The following is a 21,186-nucleotide window of genomic DNA, read 5'->3' on the forward strand; positions in this document are numbered from 1 at the left end:
CTATTATTACTAATATAATTACTTGGGAGAGTACAATATAATAGAGTAGGTAGGCATGACACCTCCCCTCAAGGAGCTTACAGTTTATTGGGAGAGACAGACATTAAAATAAATTACAGATAGGGGAAGAGGTAGAGTTTTTGGAGGAACAGTGGTGAAGGTTGCCTGTCTTGACACCTTAATCAAGACACAGGGTGACTGCTTGACACCTAGTAGTTGCAGTAAACCTTAAAACATTATTTCCTTTCTCTCCAGTAACCCAACAGAGACTGCTTACCCATGAATTTAGCCACTGATGCTTTTCTGCCTGCACAATTTCCTTTGGGCACAAATTCCATGTATTCACCCCCCACTGGTTGGAGATGAGCAGCATGGTCTAGTGGAAAGAGCACAGGCCTGGAAGTCCGAGGAAGTGGGCTCTAATCCTAGTTCTACTTCATGTCTGCCGTGTGACCTTGGGCAAATCACTTCACTTCTCTGTGCCTCAGTTACCTCTTCTGTAAAATGGAGATTGACTGTGAACCCCCTTCCTGTCCACCTCAGCTCCCTGTCCCTCTCTGCTTTCTGTCACCCTGCTGTCTGCCCCTCAGCCCCCCGTTCTCTGTCCCCCTATTAACCCTCCCCCAAAAGCTCACCTCCTCCAGGAGGTCTTCCCAGACAGAGCCCCCCTTCTTCTCTGCTCCTCCTCCCCTCCCCATTGCCCCTACTCCCTGCCTCACAGCACTTGTGTATATATGTACATATTTATTATTCTATTTATTTTATTAATGATGTGTATATATCCATAATTCTATTTATTTATATTGATGCTATTGATGCCTGTATACTTGTTTTGTTTTGTTGTCTGTCTCTCCCTTTATAGACTGTGAGCCCGCTGTTGGGTAGGGATTGTCTCTATTTGTAGATGAATTGTACTTTCCAAGCGCTTTGTACAGTGCTCTGCGCACAGTAAGCGCTCAATAAATATTATTGAATGAAGTAATTAATTAATGAATATGGGACAGGGACGGTGTCCACCCTGATTACCTTGTATCTACCCCAGTACTTAGAACAGTGTGTGGCACAGAGTAAGCGTTTAACAAATACCACAACTATCATTATTATTATTAGAAGAGTTTCCTCAGGTTTGCTTTGAACTTGCTACCATCAAATACTTCACGCTGCTGCCCGGATCATCTTTGTGCAGAAATGCTCTGGGCATGTTACTCCCCTCCTCAAAAATCTCCAGTGGCTGCCAGTCAATCTACGCATCAAGCAAAAACTCCTCATTCTCGGCTTCAGGGCTCTCCATCACCTCACCCCCTCCTACCTCACCTCCCTTCTTTCCTTCTACAGCCCAGCCCACTCCCTCCGCTCCTCTGCCGCTAACCTGCTCACTGTGCCTCATTCTTGCCTGTCCCACTATCGACCCCCGGCCCACGTCCTCCCCCTGGCCTGGAATGCACTCCCTCTGCACATCCATCAAGCTAGCTCTCTTCCTCCCCTCAAAGCCGTACTGAGAGCTCACCTCCTCCAGGAGGCCATCCCAGACTGAGCCCCCTCCTTCCTCTCCCCCTCCCCCCTGCCCTACCTCCTTCCCCTCCCCACAGCACCTATACATATGTCTGTACAGTTTTATTACTCTATTTTACTTGTACATATTTACTATTCTATTAATTTTGTTATGATGTGCATCTAGCTTTACTTCTATTTATTCTGATGACTTGACACCTGTCCATGTTTTGTTTTGTTGTCCGTCTCCCCCCTCTAGACTGTGAGCGCATTGTTGGGTAGGGACCGTCTCTACATGTTGCCAACTTGTACTTCCCAAGCACTTAATACAGTGCTCTGCACACAGTAAGCGCTCAATAAATAAGATTGAATGAATGAATGAAAGTAGGAGGAGTAGGATTTGGCAACCAAGAGTTCAGTATTTCCCACTCACCACCTTTGGGATTTAGTCCTCAGTTAAAACCAGTCTTGCAAATAGCCATTCACCCAAAGCAGGAACCATTTCCGATAATGAATAGAAACAGTGTTGGTTTCATTCATTTTACTACCTGGGCATAGGTTTTTAAAAAGCAGCAGGTTTACATTGCAGCAGGGAGGCACTTAGGAAGCGTGTAGAGCAGAGACTTAAAGCAGCTGTTATCCCCGGAGTGCTTAGCCAGGGAAGATAAAGGCCAACCTTCTCCTGGGTTCTTAAGAATAGGAGGGTCAATATCTGGACTATTTTATATTCACTAGGAAAGTATGGTGGGTTTAGAGCCAGAATGCCCATGGGCTTATAGGAAATGTCATATTCTGCTCACCATTCCGTTGCTTTGTGAATTTTCTAGAGAATCCAGTTTTGAGGAGACCTTTGAACTCATGTGCTGTGGCATGCACTGGAGTTCTTTTTGTGCAGTACTGAGAAGAGCAATAGAAACTCCAGATATGTGGGCAACATTTGAAAATGTAGGCAGGGCCAATCAAAAATTCTGAGGGCCAACAGGGATTTTGTGCTCCTAGGGAATTTTGAAAGCCGGTTTAGATGCAGCCAGACCTGAAAGCAGGGAATCATTTATGACCTCTCTAGATCCCTGGGTTATCTGAAAATTGCCTTTTTTCCCCACTATGTTCCCACATGGGCAGGTTTCTTTTGTGGGATCACTGTGACATGCGCTTTGTGCACAATTGTTCAGAGAATCAGGATTTGACAGGGAGTGACTTGGGTATGAGAGTGGGAGTGCTGTGAAGAGAGAAGTCAGGAGTTGAGACTATAATTTTGTTAGAGAAACTTAAAGGTAAAATTGTGTTCTCATGCAAAGTTTTACAGATTTTTATTTCTGTCATGTGGGAAATCGGGGATGAGAAGGGTACAGTGTCACAAGAATTTGCCCTTTCCTCTCTATCCAGTCTAGTACCATGCTGATCCAAGTGCTTATACCTTGCTTGGACTACTGCATCAGCCTCCTCACTGGCCTCCCTGCCTCCTGTCTCTCCCCTCTCCACTCCAAACCTGACTCTGCTCCTCAGATCATTTTTCTAAAAATAAAAAGTTCAGTTCAGCTTTCCCCACTCCTCTAAAATTTTAAGTATGTGCTCGTCCTCTGTGTCAAAGAGAAACCCTTTGCCATTGGCTTAAAGACACTCAATCAGCTCTCCCCCTCCTACTTTACCTCACTCACTGATTTTCTCCTGCAACCCAGCCTTTGCTCCTCTAATGCCAATCTTCTCACTGTAGCTCAATCTCGTCTATCTCACCATTGATCCCTTGCCCACATTCTCTCTCTGGCCTGAAGCCCTCTCCCCTTTCATGTGTCTGTTTATTATTGTATTGTACCTTCCCAAGCACTTAGTACATTGCTCTGCACATAGTAATCACTCAATAAATATGATTGAATAAATGAATATCTGACAGAGCAACACTCTCCCCATCCTCAAAGCCCTGAATAAATCACATCTCCTTCAAGAGGCCTCCCTGGCTAAGCCTCATTTCCCCTATTTGCCCTCCCTTCCGCGTCACATAGGAACTTGAATGTATATTCTTCTAGCACTTGATATTCCCCGGCAATTCCCAGTCCTGAAGCATTTATACTTTCCCATTTCCCCTATCTGTAACATCTTAATGCCTGTCTCCCCCTCTAGACTGCAACAGTCATAGTAACCAGGACTTTCTTCCAAAAGTTGGAAGCTGGATCATGCCTTCCAACTCTATTGTTTTGTGTTCTCCTATGCACGTAGTACAGTGCTCAGTCCACAGTAAGCACTCAGTAAATGCCACTGATTGATGATTGATTGATTTATTGAGTGCTCTGTAAACTTCATGCCCTGGAGGCATGCATCCACTTGGGGCTTCAGAGGTTGGGGACATAGGGGTGCTCTGGTAGTTGCCACATTCCTTAAAGTCAATGCCTTAATTTGGTGTATATGAGGTCCTAGAACTGAGACTGCTCCCTAAATTAGAGGACAGGAAGAGAGAAGCAGAATGAGCCTGGGAGTCAGAAGGACCTGGGATCTAATCCTGGCTTTGTCACTTGTCTGCTGTGTAACCTTGGGCAAGTCACTTCACTTCTCTGTGCCTCAGTTATCTCATATGTAAAATGGGGATTACGACTGTGAGCCCCATGTGGGACATGGACTGTGTCCAACCTGACTACCTTGTAGCTTCCCTAGCATTTAGAACAGTGCCTGGCACATAGTGCTTAACAAATACCTTAAAAAGAAATATATATATATGGGAGGGTGACAAATGAGGTGGATTAATGCTGGCTTTCCCCCACCCCCAATTTGGCTCCCAAAGCTCCAAGGAATTTCCCTTTTCAAAGTTACTGCTTTTGAAAAATGTCTTCATTTATTCATCAGTGTGAATTCCAATAGACAGCCCAGGATATCATTTTTCAAGAGGGAGTTAATGAGATTAGAGGGATGACTAAAAGTTATTAATTATAAACTCAGAGAGTTGCAAGAAATGACACATCCTGTAGTCTCTTAGCTTGAAATTGATAACAGATCAATGAAAAAAGAAATAGAAGCAGCTGCATAGTAATTTAGTATAATGCAAGTGGTCTAGTCCATAACCAAGGAAATCTAAAGCATGTCATTTAAATTCATACCTGGAAAAACCTGAATTTCAGAAATTAACTTTAGAAGTAGTGATTGCCTCCAAACGTTTTGGTTTCAAACGCTTGCTAGTCAGAACCCTTTGACAACTACTATGTAATACATGAAATGCCTTTTAAGGTATCTTTCCTTTAGTCTAGATATATTTCAAATATTTTCATACATTATTAGACTTACAAGTATGGGTGTTTTGGGTTCCCTTAATTATATGTGGTTCATCATTTCTCTTAAACAATCAGATGTTGTTCAATTGCTCACTAACTTCATTTCTTGAAAATTGCTTTCTGGAAGTAAAACACCAAGTATTTGGTTGTCCAGGGTGAACATTAGCTCCTGAAGTTGTTTCAATAATCTGTGAAATAATGCTCACAAAATTACTATATATGTATATATATATATTGCTGTAGGAGGTGTGTATATGTTTGTGCTTTGAAATCTGGCTTCACAGAAAGTAGGGTTAAACTGTTAGGACATTTGTTTTAACCCACTATGTGGTTGATTTTTTTCATTCATAAAATTTTGAGTACCTTGGTTTAATGTCCAGCTCTGGAGCAAGTTCTCAATATTTAAACCAAATAAAAAAGTAGCATTCATTTTAGAATCAATCAATCAATCATATTTATTGAGCACTTACTGTGTGCAGAGCACTGTACTAAGTGCTTGGGAGAGGACACCACAGCAATATAACAGACACATTCCCTACCCACCAGGTTAGCATCAAATGTGAGTTAATTATAAAGGCAAATATGGATGGCAGAACTGAATTTATGCATATATGCATATTAGCAGAGATTAGGTTAGATGTAATGTTTGGTTTTCTTTAAAAAAAAATCCTAAAGTTTTATCAGACTTTAGTTTGGAAACTGGAAAAATGCCAGAAAATCCAAAGTGTAACAAAAATATTCATTTGTATTTTTCTTGAAATTTGGATGTGAAAGTACTTTGTGTTTAGAAAGACAACTTATTTTTAATGATTTCTTTTCTTAACTAATGGTTTATGAAGTCTGCAGTATTACTGGAATTATTATACAGTTATCAAATCCCCATCCAAAAGGGAGAAGCAAAAACTTGATCAAAAGCCTCACTTTTTCTTATACAGTATTTATTTAAGGAAGTTTTTCTGGGCAAGCACAAAACCACATGATCTGGCTCTGTTTTGGCTAGGATCCCAAGTCTGTCTTCAACCTTGCTTTAATAATACCTGCTAATAGGTGGTCTGTTGTGCAATGGAGACAGTAATGAGTGGAAACTAAAACTTTCTTACATGGAAAATTGGGAGTTTTTCAACGTGAGTGATAAGAGGTTAGCAGTTCCAGAAGTTAAATCTACTATGCTGAGCTATTGAACTGATGGACTAATTTATTTTTCTGGGAGGCAATTTTAATATTATTCCAAGAAGAAACCTGTCCCACTGTCAGGGAAGAGGAAATAGAATAATCAAGGCTTTTGAACAAGCATTTTAAAAATGGCTTATGCTTCCTCCTTTTTTTTTTCTAGCCTCAGGGAAAAGTGATGTCAAGTTCTCGGGAAGTAGAATGACGAACCACAGGTATATTACCTGTTCTGGGCTGGGTCTTTTCAGAGGTCTGTAGTTTATCAACAGTCATAGTAACCAGGACTTCCTTCCAAAACAAACTTGTGTTGGATAAAATCCAACTTTTAGACTGTGAGCCCACTGTTGGGTAGGGACTGTCTCTATATGTTGCCAATTTGTACTTCCCAAGCGCTTAGTACAGTGCTCTGCACATAGTAAGCGCTCAGTAAATACGATTGATGATGATGATGATGATGATGATGATAAAATGTAACTGACAGGTAAATGCCTCCAGGAGTAACGCTGTGCATGTAGCTGAGCTTCTTAATATATTTTCATCTTCCACATTTCATCAGGATTTAGTTTTAGTTTTTCAAGCATCCTTATTAGCCAGAATTTCAGCATTGGCAAAGCACAGAATATTTTTTCCTGTAATGTCTGTTTGTCCCATAATCTCCCACAAGTTTGAACATTTTTCCAGGTCAGAAATGACTAAGTGTTTCAAAGTGTAGATGTCATAAAATTTTTCATATTCCATATGGAGTAAGGATTTTAAGGCAAAATGAAGAATTCTTTCTAATAAGCTGGCTTTCTTTCACCTTTCTTTATTTTCTTGTCCTCTCTCAGATGTGTGGAAATAGTTTCCATTTCACAGCAGACTGTTTGCTTTGGTCCACCCTGTTGCCAATGGAGCCTAAATTAAAATGTCTCTTTTTGTTTATTTCCTGGCTGTTGGGCCAAACTCATCAGTACTGTTTTCCCAGCACTGGAAATCATGTTTAATTATGCCAACCAGCAGCCTAGAGTTTACAATATGATCTTCAGTGCTCCCTGAACAGCTTAATCACAGTTATTATTTTTCCTATTGTTTGAATAAGATGTAACCCTCCTCTGATATTCCATTCCAGCAGTCGATCTGTGAATGTCACTCCTGCCATCAGTGCCTGAGGTAGTGATTGAGTATCTTTTGGATCAGGATCATCCAGGCTACTGTAGCATCTGGATCTCACCCCAGAAGCAATAACCACTGTAGCCCTTATACACAACTAAACATAACCTTAAGTATCAGCTTGGCTCCAGGAACAACTTAGCTGAAAATCTTAAGTCTCAGCTGACACTTGACTGAAAGCTCATTGAGGGAAGGAATGGCGTCTACCAACTTTACTGTGTTGCACTCTTGCATGTGCTTAGTATAGTACTCTGCATGCATTCATTCATTCATTTAATCGTATTGAGCACTTACTGTGTGCAGAGCACTCTACTAAGCACTTGGAAAGTACAACTTGGCAAAATATAGAGACAGTCCTCTCCCAACAATGGGCTCACAGTCTAAAAGGGGGAGACAAACAGCAAAACAGAACAAGTACATAGATGTCAATACCATCAAAATAAATAGAATTATAGATATATACACATCATTAATAAAATCGAATAATAAATATGTACAAATATACACAAGTCCTGTGGGGAGGGGAAAAGGGTAGGGCAGAGGGAGGGAGTGGGAGCGCTGGGGAGGAGGAGGAGAGGATAAGGGGGGGCTTAGTCTGGGAAGGCCTCCTGGAGGAGGTGAGCTCTCAGTAGGGCTTTGAAGGGAGGAAGAGAGCTAGTTTGGTGGATGTGTGGAGGGAGGGCATTCCAGGCCAGAAGTAGGACGTGGGCCAGGGGTCGACGATGGGACAGGCTTTACTTCTGTTTATTCTGATGACTTGACACCTGACCACGTGTTTTGTTTTGTTGTCTGTCTCCCCCTTCTAGACTGTGAGCCTGTTGTTAGGTAGGGACCATCTCTATATGTTACCAACTTGTAATTCCCAAGCGATTAGTACAGTGCCCTGCACACAGTAAGCACTCAATAAATACGATTGAATGAATGAATGAATAGTGAGGAGTTTTTGCTTCATGCAGAGGTTGATAGGCATCCACTGGAGATATTTGAGTAGGGGAGTGACGTGCCCAGAGCCTTTCTGTAGAAAGATAATCCAGGCAGCAGAGTGAAGTATAGACTGAAGCAGGGAGAGACAGGAGGGTGGGAGATCAGAAAGGAGGCTGAGGCAGTGATCCATATGGGATAGGATGAGCGATTGAACCAGCAAGGTAGCAGTTTGGTTGGAGAGGAAAGGGCGGATCTTGGTGACGTTGTGAAAGTGAGACTGGCACACACCCATTTTGGCCGGAAATTGGTAATCTTCCCTTGGGCTGCTAACAGAGGGTGAAATCAGAGAGTCTGCTTGGGTTTATACTGGTTGAAACGGAGCTGAAAAGTACATGTGGTACAGGTTGGCAAGGTGGCAGAAGGGGCAGGGGAAGATCAGCATGGCAGCAGTAGAGGGGAAAAGCTGCTGTCTCTCCTTCCCATCACGCACAAGACACTGAAAATAAGGGCTTTCTTCCCTTCCTCAGTCCCCCTCCAGTCTCTGCCTGAGACAGACACTTACTGATCCTAGCTTGGCACTCAACAATTTGCTATCAGCTCCGGTGATCCTTGCAGTGCCTTGAGGATGGCACCTTAGTCCAGCAAGCATTTGGACCCTTGCTCAGGGTCAGCGACCTTCAGGAGAGTGTCAAAAGTGAGCCTGGAATCCTTTGTCACAACAGATCATGTCTGAGGGGTGATCTGTAGAACTTGACGTCAAAGCATTGGATACGTAAAAGTATCATCGAGCAAATGTACCTCGTTTGCACTGCCTCGTGTAAGGCACTTGGACCAAAGTAGCTTCTGTGAGCACAAGCCATGTGATTGAGGTTTTTTGAGAAATGCAGATGTGAATGTTTTAGAAGTTGGGAACAATCCCAGCTTTTGTATGCTAGATCTGTACTCTATATGTATCGATATATACATTTTGGGTGCTTTGCCAGTCATCTATTCTAACGAGGTGAGGAATAATTTATCTTAATATACCCTGACTTATTCTGTCTTCTGACAGTCTGACCAAGTTCCATTTTTAGGGAACATGGAAAAATCCTGACCAATAGGCTTACTGTATATGGATATTATATGTGACTATTCCCTTGAATATCCAGGGTGCCAGAAAATGTGACCCTTACTTATCATCTGTATAAAATTACAGCTCTTCAGATGTTACCCCTCTCTCTGCTTCTATGTTTGTTTTACTGTGAGGTCTTTCCTTAATATTCTGCCTCCGCTACTTGATTTGATCATTCTAAATGGGACTGTGGGTGCGGACTTCTCAAAAATCTTGAGTTTTCTCTCATCACAGACAAGTAGAGAAAAGTAGTTGTTGAACATTGTGAATAAGACATGCACATTTTTGATAAACCCGTACTGTTCGAAAGCAGGGTGTTTGAAGTATTTAATAGGTACTCATTTGACAGAATGCCCTTGATTGACCATGATCTCTTTCAAACCCAAAGCTTTGGGTGTGAATTTATAGTGTATGCTCATAGAAATTATCCCAGAATCTCTCTAAGAATGTGAACCCCCAAATTAATTCATTCAGTCGTAACTCACTGTGTGCAGAGCACTGTATTAAGCACTTGGGGAGAGTACAGTGCAACAATAAGAAGACACATTCCTTTCCCACAATGAGCTTACAGTCTAGATGGACTGTAAATTCTATGCTCCTCATTTATAAAAGCATCTTCCCCCATTTTTTCATTTGCCTCTCGAAATAAGGTAGTGTGGTGTGTGTGGGAGTGTGACATTTGGATAAGGGAAGTAATAATAATAATAATAGTATTTAAGTGCTTAGACTGTGAGCCCACTGTTGGGTAGGGACCATCTCTATATGTTGCCAAATTATACTTCCCAAGCACTTAGTACAGTGCTCTGCACACAGTAAGCGCTCAATGAGTGAATGAATAAAATGTGAGCAGATTGGGCAAAGTTCCTGAGTCACATTCTAAGGGACTGGAGGCCAGGTATTTAATCCCCATTTTACATAAAAGGAAACTGAGGCACAGAGAAGTTAAATGACTTGCCCAAAGTTATACAGCAGGCAAGTGGCAGATATGGGATTACTACCTGGGTCCCGAGATTCCCAGTTCTAGTCTCTTTCCACTAGACTACGCTGCTTCTAATCTGAAATGGGTCATGGAAGGAAGAGGGGAGAGGGATTGTGAAATGTTTCCTTCCTCATCTAGGGTCCTAACTAACCTGCCTGCGGACCTGTGAACCATTTACACCAAAAAGGCTTTTAGCTGCAGCCGACTTATTGTGTTTGAAGAAAACAGGATGCCAGGACAAAGAGAAGCATCTCTCTTGGGTCCATCAGGAACAGCTGTCCTAATAATAATAATAATTATAGTAATAATAATAATAATTATAGTAATAATAATAATGATACTTGTAAGCGATTACTGTGTGCCAAGCAGTGTTATAAACTCTGGAGTAGGTACAAGATAAACAGATTGGACACAGTCCCTGTCCCACATGAGGCTCACAGTCTTAATCCCCATTTTAAAAATGAGGCAACTGAGGCCCAGAGAAATTAAGCAACTTGCCCAAGGTCATACAGCTGACATGTGGCAGAACAGGGATTAGGACCCAGGTCCTTCTGACTCCCAGGCTCATGTTGTTCACTAAGCCATGCTGTTGAACAACAACATGTTGTACATGTTGCCCACTAAGCCATGCTGCTCTGCGTTTCCTTTCAATTCATCAGCCTGGCAGGAGTTCCCTATACGAAGGCAAAGGTATGCTCAGAGATCCTGGTCCAAAAGAGGGATGTGAACAGAATTCTGACAGAAACTCTTCTGAGGATTGTGTTATGAAATATTCAAGAACTCTTCTCCCTGGGGCTCAGGAGTCTCTCTGATTCTTAAACTCTGCTGATGCTTTTGTAAACGTCTGGCCTCGGAACTAGGGTAATAGGCCAGGAAAATGTGAGTGAAAGTCTGAAAGAGGAAGCAAGAACTCTGGGTAAGGGGCAGGTGAACGGTAAATTACCTATGGTAGTTTATATTTGGGAACCAACCTTAGAGGATAAATTTTATGTGTGTGTGCGTGCATGTTGGGATTTTCTTTTCTGTACTCATTTGGCATATCAGTGGTTCTTTATCTTTAGAAATCCAAAGTTCACAAAGGGAAGACATAATTTTCCCCCCATTTTGGAGCTCGTTCAAGAAGATTTTGTCCATTGTTGGAAAAGTATTGAGGCAGATTTCAGCTTATAATTCATCTCTTCTTTAAAGGCATATTGTTATATTGCTACTTGCTCAATGAATAAAAATCAACAAGTGAAAATTTAAAGGAAGATTGGATTTGTTGTATAACCAGGATGGTGGGCCTCTGTAGTTTCATTATCTCACTGAGGAAGTGAGGGTTACTATTCCATTCCTTTTTTTATCTCCTGAGTATTTGTCAGCCATGAACCATTTATTGCATCCACTGATTATTAATAAACTAATTGAGGAAATTCTGAATATTTTCTATCACTTAAATTAGGCACTTGGGCTTTTGATCTGATAACATGTTATTTTATTTTGCTAATTTTGGAAAGCTCAATTTGTCAACCCACCTTTTGCTCTGGATCTAAGAAAGTTCTCCTTTTGAAGAGGTGTTCAATTGCTATAGAGGGAAGGAAATTCTAGCATTATGACTTCATGGCTTCTGAGTGTGCAGACGCCTACGAGGCCAAACTGTTGAATCCACCGCATTAAAAAAATACCAAAAATTAATGAAATCTCAGAGGTGATATTTTGAATGTTTCTTTTTTTCATGTACCTATTTCTTTCCAACCAAAGTAGTCCGTTCTTTCTACCTGTCTATGACATAACCGTGACTCAGATATAAAAATTTAAATGACAAGAATGGAGGCAGCACCTATAATTACAGTATATTTTTTGAACTGCTGAGGTTGAATTGTTAAGTTACTGAGTGGTAAGAACCTGAAAACAGTACTGGCAGCTGAATTTACAGTAAATGAATGTCACTAACTTTCCAAGCGCTTGACTTTTTGCCTTAAAGTTTTCATTTGTTAGCTGAACGTTTTTGGAGAAAAAAAAGTTTTTCTTTTGTAAACCTTAAGAGCTGTAGCTTATTTGATCTCTTATTTGTAACTTTTCCAATTTTCAGGAGTTCTTTGATCATGTAAAAAAGCTTTGGAATGATGAAGGAGTCAAGGCATGCTTCGAGAGGTCAAACGAATACCAACTGATTGACTGTGCACAGTAGTAAGTGTTTATTTTTGTGGAATTTACAAGCAAGAATGTAATCGTTTATAACAAATCTGAATAATTTACATCCAGGAATGTAATCATTTGTTGCAAATCTGAAGAAGATGGTTATATTTAGGATTTATGTTGAGCGTTGAATTTGGATGGAGTTTCTTTTGTGTATATATGAGTAGCAAAAGTTTTTTATGATAGTCACTGGAGGTCCTGAATACGTCAAAATACTGCCTTGAAATAATTATTCCTCAATAACTTCTTATGGTTGATATGAAGCTTTTGCTTAAATGAACCACTTCCAGAAATCTTTGGATAATCTTTTTGGTCTCCAGTGAAATTTCTTCTCTAGGTTTCCCAATAGCATGTGTTTAAAACTTCCAAACTAAAACAGACTCATAAATCATAGCCATCTCCGTAGTAAATTTTGTAAAACCTTTCACTGTGCTCAAACATAAATGGTTCAGATGCAGGGTTTTTGTGGTTTGCAATATTTCTGTTTTTTCAGCAATGTTTTTTCTCTATCCCTGTTAAGGGTTTGGTTTTTAAAAATTCTCAGTGTAGCATTAAGGATTCAAAGAGATTTATAGAAATGATTTTACTGTGGCTTAGCACTGCTGATATCTAATCAGTAATTTATGCCATCATCAAACCCAGTCATCATGTTGTACTTTGAAGAAATCAGTGAGGGGTCTCGCTGTAACAGGAATACTGTTTCAAGACCTAAATCAAGTAAATAATCAATGCAGTACAAAAATACGTGCAGCAATCCTCAGAAACCTCCTTCAAAGACTGTGTTCTTGAAACAGTTTCAGAAAAAGAATAGCTTTGGATTTATATTCGAGGAGGGAGGAATTTAGGTTATAATTGCAGTACATGGCATTTCAATCCCATCTTCAGAAGGAAATGATGCACTGAGGCACAGGAGGATCAGTGTGCTAATGCTACAGAGTAATAGGATTTTTGGTGTTTGATGCAGCATTGAAAATGAGTGGGGAAGAAAAAAGAAAATTACCAGACTCTCTTTCCCGAGATAGGGCAAGTAGTAAAATAAATGGAGCCACCTATGTTTCCTGCTGCTTGCATAACCTGTGATTTGTCTGTCCTATGATTCTTTTTGCAAAAAAATTCCAAATGTCAGTCAGTCTTATTTATGATGTGCTTGCTGTGTTCAGAGCACTGTACTAAGCATTTGGGACGTTACAATATAGCAATATAATGGACACATTCCTTGCCCACAATGAGGTTATTGTCTAAAGGGGGAGACAGACATGAATATAAATAAGTAAATTACAGATATGAACCTAAGTGCTGTGGGGCTGGGGGTAGAGGAGGATGAATAAAGGGAGCAAGTCAGGATAACGCAGAAGGAGAAGAAAGGAGGACTTAGGTAAGATCTCTTGGAGGAGATGTCCCTTCAGTAAGGCTTTGAAGGGACAGGGTAGAGTAATTGTGTTTCAGTTATGAGGAGGTAGGGCGTTCCAGGCCAGAGGCAGGAAGTGGGTGAGAGGTTGGCAGTGAGATTGACGAGATGGAAGTACGGTGAGAAGGTTAGCATTAGAGGAGTGAAATCTGAGGGCTGGATTGTAGTAGTAGGAAATGTGTGGCCGGCATCTCCATTCTGCACCTGGGTGGGCACTGGCAGTACCTCCACCCAGGCACAGAGTGAAAAAGACCAGCTCTGAATCCTCTCCACAGGTTTCCAGCTTAAACCCCTTAGGTCGACCTTCCAACTGAGGGCTCTGATATTCATTCATTCATTCAATCATATTTATTGAGCACTTACAGTGTGCAGAGCACTGTACTAAGCGCTTGGGAAGTACAAGTTGGCAACATATAGAGACGGTCCCTACCCAACAATGGGCTCACAGTCTAGAAGGGGGAGACAGACAACAAAACAAACCAGCAGTAGCCATTGGTAAGCTGCCTATGTGCTTTCCTTAGGGCCCCCACCACCACCTCAGAGGAACGGGGGAGTGGGAGAGTACAGTCTAGAGATCCAGAAGAGACCAGACCTAATTTCGGGATTGGTGGAGGCTGGACAGCTCATCCTGGATTATACATGCCTGCCCGGCCTCTCATCTGTGCTACTCAGCCACCAGACCTATGATGGGCCACCAGTTCTACCACCACCAATTCCACCTGAAAGGGAGATTCTGGGTCATGGTTTAGTGGGTGGAGCAAAGGCCTGGGAATCAGAAAGACCTAGTTTTCAATCCTGGCTCTGCAACTTGTCTGCTGTCTGACCTTGGACAAGTCACTTCACTTCTCTGTCGCTTCTGTCAATCTACCTCATCTGTCAAATGGGGATTAAGACTGTGAGCCCCATGTGGGACATGGGCTGTATCTAACCTGATTAGCTTGTACTTCCCAAGTGCTCAGTACAGTGCTCTGCACACAGAAAGTGCTCAATAAATACGATTGAATGAATTAGCTGGTATTTACCCCAGAACTTAGCATAATGCCTGGCACATAGTAAGTGCTTAATAAATACCATTAAAAAACCCCGCGAAAACAGTGGCCCATTCCCAGACCATGATTTTGTGGTCCATCTTGGTTCCTGCCGTGTTACTGGGGCTTCGCCCCAAGGAGTCACTGGTTTGTTACTCCATCTCATTCTCATTAATGCCTGTTAGTGGTGGACAGGCATTAGTGTGGACAGGTGGATAGGACAGGTGGACAGTCTTCTTGTCTGTCTCCCCCTTCTAGACTGTGAGCCTGTTGTTGGGTAGGGACCATCTCTCTATGTTGCCAACTTGTACTTCCCAAGCGCTTAGTACAGTGCTCTGCACAGAGTAAGTGCTCAATAAATATGATTGAATGAATGAATGATAGCCACGAGCATTGCAGGCCCTTTGAAACCAGAACAGTATCCTGCTGGACGAAAAGGAGAGAGTGTCTTTGCGCCCATCCAGTGAAAGGATTGTCCAGGATGTCTGAGAGGGTTAGGCCCAGCTCAAGGATACTGGCACCAGTCAAACCCAGTTGGATTCAGAGGATTTCCAGATACCCCCTGCCGCTCTTTCTGCACCTGGGGGCGGTTTCAAGTGGGGTTTGTGGTGCAGATGCTTGAGCATGGTCAGTTCATGTTCAGTGGATTTGCATAGGTGGGATTGTCATCTTGGTTGCTAGCAAACCAGCACAATATAATACAAATCAGTACAGAGTCAGAATTGATTTTTTAAAATTTGTTAATAATAATGGTATTTGTTAAGTGCTTACTATGTGTCAAGCACTGTTCTACGTGCTGGGGTAGATACAAGCTAATCATGTTAGACACAGCCCTTGTCCCATAAGGGGCTCAACAGTCTTATTCCCTATTTGACAGATGAAGGAACTAAGGCACAGGGAAGTTAGGTGACTTGCCCAAGGTCACACATCAGACAGGTGATGGTGCCTGGATTAGACCCCAAGTCCTTGTGACTCCCAGGCCCGTGCTCTATCCAGTTGGCCACTACTTCATTCATTCATTCAATTGTATTTATTGAGCGCTTACTTTGTGCAGACCACTGTACTAAGCGCTTGGGAAGTACAACTTGGCAACATATAGAGGCAGTCCCTACCCAACAGTGGGCTCACAGTCTAGAAGGGGGAGACAGACAACAAAACAGTGTGACTTAGTGGATTTAGTGAATACAGTGTTCTTGGTCCCCAGTCTTGAATCCCGACCAAAACGCTTCTATTTCTTCAGGATGCTCTGAGGTTCTCCTAAAATAAGTTTTCAAGATCTAAATTAAACTTAGACCTAAATCATCTTCTAATGTACCACATGACAGAAAATGCATTCGAATTACTTTTCTTGGTTCTAGCCCCAAAGAAACTAGAATCATTTAAAATAGCCTAAATTCTAGTTGGCGCGTTTTTAGTCTACAAAGAATTTTAGTCTTCAACCTTCAAAGAACTATTCTTCATGAAATTTGGAGAGATGGAGACCATGGAGGGTCTTTGCCATGTTAACTCATTTTGTAAATATTGTGGGTTTAATTTTGCTTTATGCACCACTGCCAAACTTGGTTTTAAAAAAGCAAAATGAGTTAAAAATATGTATTGTCACCTTCTTCCCTTCCGACCAAAATGTCGTGTGCTTCCTACGCCTTGGCCTGGTTAATTGAAGAAATGAGACTCAGTCCCAAGCTCATAAATCAAATTACAGAAGAATCAATTAGCTAAATGTAAAACATTTTGCATTCACATTGTTTTTCAAAAGCATTTATGGTCATATTTATAATTTTTTCATTTATATTAATGTCTTTCTCCCCCTCCTTGTGAGTGGAGAATGTATCTCATAACTCTCATTGTAGTGTACTCTCCCAAGTGCTTAATACAGTACTCTGAACACTGTAAGCGCTCAATAAATACCACTGATTGACTGTCGGGGAATGGAAGCAGTGGCTGTGAATAAGACAAATATTCCTTGTATCCTACTGTGACTAGGTGCTGTAAATTCCATCCAGGACAGCAGTGTGCTCCCTTTAGTCATTCTACCCTTTCCCATATTTGAACTTAGTCCAAGTGGCTGTGCGAAAATTCATTCAATCATATTTATTGAGCGCTTACTGTGTGCAGAGCACTGTACTAAGCACTTGTGAAGTACAAGTCGGCAATATATAGAGACAGTCCCTACCCAACAAAATGTATAGTTTCATATAATGTTGAATTGGGGCAAAGGAAAAGTTTGACCAAGGAAGATTTTCCCTTGAAGCCTGACAGCTTTAGGGGTAACAAGCTACTACTTCTAGCTACTTCTAACTTTAAATAGTTATGCAATACAACTGTGTTCCACCCCAGGAAAATTATTTAGCGTACAGGCTGTCTTTATAAAATGAAATAAATACTGAGCATTTTGAGAAAACATCTCTACAAAGCCAGGGGATAATTTTGACCCTTCAGTTTTCTAAATTACTTCTTAGTGTTTGCTTGGATTTTTGAATATTTTTATGATTATTAAGTTAACTCTTTTCCTTTATAATCTTTGGAAAATAAATTATCTTCAGAAGCCACTTGTGAGTGTCAAATACCGACATGTCTCAAAATGTAATTCATTCATTCATTCACTCAATTGTATTAAGCACTTACTGTGTGCAGAGCACTGTACTAAGTGCTTGGGAAGTACAAGTCGGCAACATATAGAGACGGTCCCTACCCAACAACAGGCTCACAGTCTAGAAGGGGAAACAGACAACAAAACAAAACATGTGGACAGGTGTCATCAGAATAAATAGAAGTAAAACTAGATGCACATCATTGACAAAATAAGTAGAATAGTAAATATGTACAAGTAAAATAAATTGAGTAATAAATCTGTACAAACATATATACAGGTGCTGAGGGGAGAGGAAGGAGGTAGGGTGGGAGAGATGGGAAGTGAGGGGAGGAAGACTGTGAGCCCATTGTTGGGTAGGGACCGTCTCTATATGTTGCCAACTTGTACTTCCCAAGTGCTTAGTACAGTGCTCTGCACACAGTAAGCACTCAATAAATATGATTGAATGAATGAATGAATGAATGAAAAAGGGGACTCATTCTGGGAAGGCCTCCTGGACTCCTGGAGTAGGTGAGCTCTCAGTAGGGCTTTGAAGGGAGGAAGAAAGCTAGCTTGGTGGATGTGCATAAGGAGAGCATTCCAAGCCAGGGGGAGGACGTGGGCCAGGAGTGGACGGTGGGACAGGCGAGAACGAGTCCCAGTGAGGAGGTTAGCGGCAGAGGAGCGGAGGGTGCGGGCTGGGCTGTAGAAGGAGAGAAGGGAGGTGAGGTAGGAGGGGGCTAGGTGATGGAGAGCCTTGAAGCCGAGAGTGAGGAGTTTTTGCTTGATACGTACGTTGACTGGTAGCCACTGGAGATTTTTGAGGAGGGGAGTAACATGCCCAGAGCATTTCTGCATAAAGTTGATCTGGGCAGCAGCGTGAAGTATAGACTGAAGTGGGGAGTGACAGGAGGATGGAATGCTGTACTTGGCTACTGCAAACTAAGATTTTTCCCAAATATTCATTGGTGAAGGCTTAATATGAGAAATTGAAAATGGGATTTTGAAAATTAATTAAACGTTTTTCTATGCTTCAAAACTATTACTTCAAAAGTAATCATTCTTTGTGATTATACAGTACATGTCTACCCCCTAAGTCATTTAGCAATTGTCTTATCTCATGCCGTCACATCAGCTTCGACCCAAAATGTCTCCACAGACACTTCTCTCCCAGAACACCCCACCTCTGTCGTTCTGGTAGTGTATCCATTGAGGTTTCTTGGTAAAAATACGGAAGTGTTTACCATTGCCCTCTTCCGTGCAGTAAACTTGAATCTCTGCCCTCAACTCTCTCACATGCTGCTGCTGACCAACATAGGTGAGCTTTGGCTTGTAGCAGATTGCCTTCCACTCACTAGCCACTGCCCAAGCTAGTAATGGAATGGGTATGCTTCTGCTTGACTCTCCCTCCCATAGCCAGACTGGTAGAGGACTGGAAACTTTTAGACTGTGAGCCCACTGTTGGGTAGGGACTGTCTCTATATGTTGCCAATTTGTACTTCCCAAGCGCTTAGTACAGTGCTCTGCACACAGTAAGCACTCAATAAATACGATTGATGATGATGGAAACTCTCCAGGTGCGATCCTGAAAGAAGCGATTGTCTACACTTATGAAATTGTATTTTAAGTAATCAAAGCCATCTCTTAGTGAAAGTAACAAGTAATATAATCCATTCATTCACTCAGTAGTATTTATTGAGCACCTACTGTGTGTAAAGCACTAAGCCCTAAGAAAATATGACATGGGGAGCAGTAGTTTTAATAGAATTTATTAAGTGCTTCTGCTGTGCAGAGCACTGAATTAAATCGCTGGGAAGAGTATTTGAGTGGAAACAAGATCCGGACCCTGTCCATTGAGGGGCTCCCAATCTCTGAATGAAGGTGGTGGAGAGGACTGGAGGCAGTAATCAATCAATCGAGAGCAATCAAACAGTGGTATTTATTGAGCACTTACTGTTTACTGAGCACTGTGTTAAGCACTTGGAAGCATACAATATAAAAGACTTGGTAAACACGTTCCCTGTCCATAAGGAGCTTTCAGTCAAAAGGGGGAGACAGACATTAATATAATTTGTAATTTATTTAATTGTATTGGTGTCTGTCACCCCCCCCAGACTGTAAGCTCATTGTGGGCAGGGAATGTATCTGTTGTTGTATTGTACTCTCCCAAGCGCTTAGTACAGTGCTGTTCAGCACATTCACACAGAAGGGAAAGGGAGTTGGAGGATGAGGGCTTATTCAAGGAGTGACTCTAAGAGGAGATGTGATTTTAATAAGGCTTTGCAGATGGGGAGGGTGGTGGTGCGGCTTACATGGAGGATGAGGGAGTTCCTGGTCAGAGGGAGATTGTAGGCAAGGGGTCGGTGGCAAGATGCAGGAGATTGAGGCAAAGTGAACAGGCTGGTGCTAGAGGAGTCAAGTGTGCAGGCTGGGCTGTAGAAGGAAATCAGCAAGGGAAGTAGCAGTGGACAAGCTAGTGGAGTGCTTTAAAGCCGATGGTAAGGAGTTTGATGCTGAGGTGGATGGGCAACCACTGGAGCTTCTTGAGGAGTGTGGACAGTGTTTTTTTTTAAAAAAAAATCGATTCAGGCAACAGACTGAAGTATGGACTAAAGTTGGGAGAGACAGGAGGCATGGAGATCAGCGAGGTGGTTGATGCAGTAGTCAAGGTGCGATAGGGTAAGTACTTTGATCAGCGTAGTCAAAGTTTAGCTGGAGAGGAAAGGGCGGATTTTAGCGGTTCTGTAAAGGTAGAACTGACAGGATTTGGTGACAGATTGAATATGTGGGTTGAGTGAGAGAGATGAGTAGAAGATAATGCCAAGGTAATGGGTTTTTGAGATAAGGGGGATAATGTGTTTTTCTACAGTGATGGGAAAGATGAGGCAAAGACAGAGTTTCGGGCCAAACAATAAATATGAAAACAGCATGCGATCAGGACAGATACAAAATGCAAAAAGTAAAAATAAAAATCAATAGGGAGCTGTGGCTAGAAGAGCAGAATTTCAGGCTACTCGTGTTTCTGAGTCCACAGTATACCTGGAGCCATGGCCACAGTTAGTAGCCTTCCCAAGGTGATATGAGACCTCATTCTGCAGATGCTGTTCTAATAATAATAATAATTATTATTATGGTACTTGTTAAGTGCTTACTTTGTGCCAGACTGTATTGAGTGCTGGGGTGAATACAAGCAAATCAGGTTGGATACAGTCCCTGTCCCACATGGGGCACACAGTCTCAATCCCCATTTTACAGATGAGGCAACTGAGGCACAGAGAAGCGAAGTGACTTGCCCAGGGTTACATGGCAGACAAGCAGTGGAGTCAGGATTAGAACCCATGACCTGGAATCCCAGGCCCATGCTCCATCCACTACACTGCAAGGGTGATGGAAGGCAGTACAGATGGAGTCTCCTTGAGAATGTGGAGGGGAGTTGGTGCCAATTCCCAGGGAGGCAACGTGGCTGGAACGTAGAGCTCACCCGTATGCAGTGAGGGGGGCCTAGAGCACACAAAGAGGCGAGGCTGCAGTTGCCAGTTGTTTTGTTCGGCCGTGGCAGCGAAGAGGGGCTAGAAAGGCTCAGGGGTGACTTTTCCACATGGCCCAGAATGCACAGAGTTACCAACCTCCAGAGAGAGGGCATTGAGGGGACCCAGAGGAATCAGGCTACAATTACTGGAGGGTTCGCTCAGTCCTTGTCTCCCACGGGACTTGCATTGGTGATGGATGCAATAGGAAAGATGAAACAATAAAAACATAGAAATCACATAGAGGACAAGGCCAGGGCAGTGCAATAGGAGTAATGGAGGATGGTGGCTAAAGAAGCAAAGTTGTATACCCCTCACTACTGAGGCTGTTCTCTTCATCTCAGCAAAATGACTGTGCAAAAAGATCTTTCTAGCACCGTGGCTTGAAGAGC

General features: G+C 42.1%; 1 protein-coding gene across 1 annotated transcript in view; it reads left to right on the forward strand.

Annotated features, from left to right (window-relative positions):
- Positions 1-21,186, forward strand: part of GNAL (G protein subunit alpha L) — a 288,635-nt gene that overhangs the window by 143,889 nt on the left and 123,560 nt on the right. Inside the window, exon 5 of the mRNA XM_038746724.1 lies at positions 12,153-12,250. Within this exon, the coding sequence (XP_038602652.1) occupies positions 12,153-12,250 (98 nt within the window). The remainder of the gene's footprint in view (positions 1-12,152; positions 12,251-21,186) is intronic.

Source organism: Tachyglossus aculeatus, chromosome 5 (assembly GCF_015852505.1).
Source record: "Tachyglossus aculeatus isolate mTacAcu1 chromosome 5, mTacAcu1.pri, whole genome shotgun sequence".
Classification (NCBI taxonomy): domain Eukaryota; kingdom Metazoa; phylum Chordata; class Mammalia; order Monotremata; family Tachyglossidae; genus Tachyglossus; species Tachyglossus aculeatus.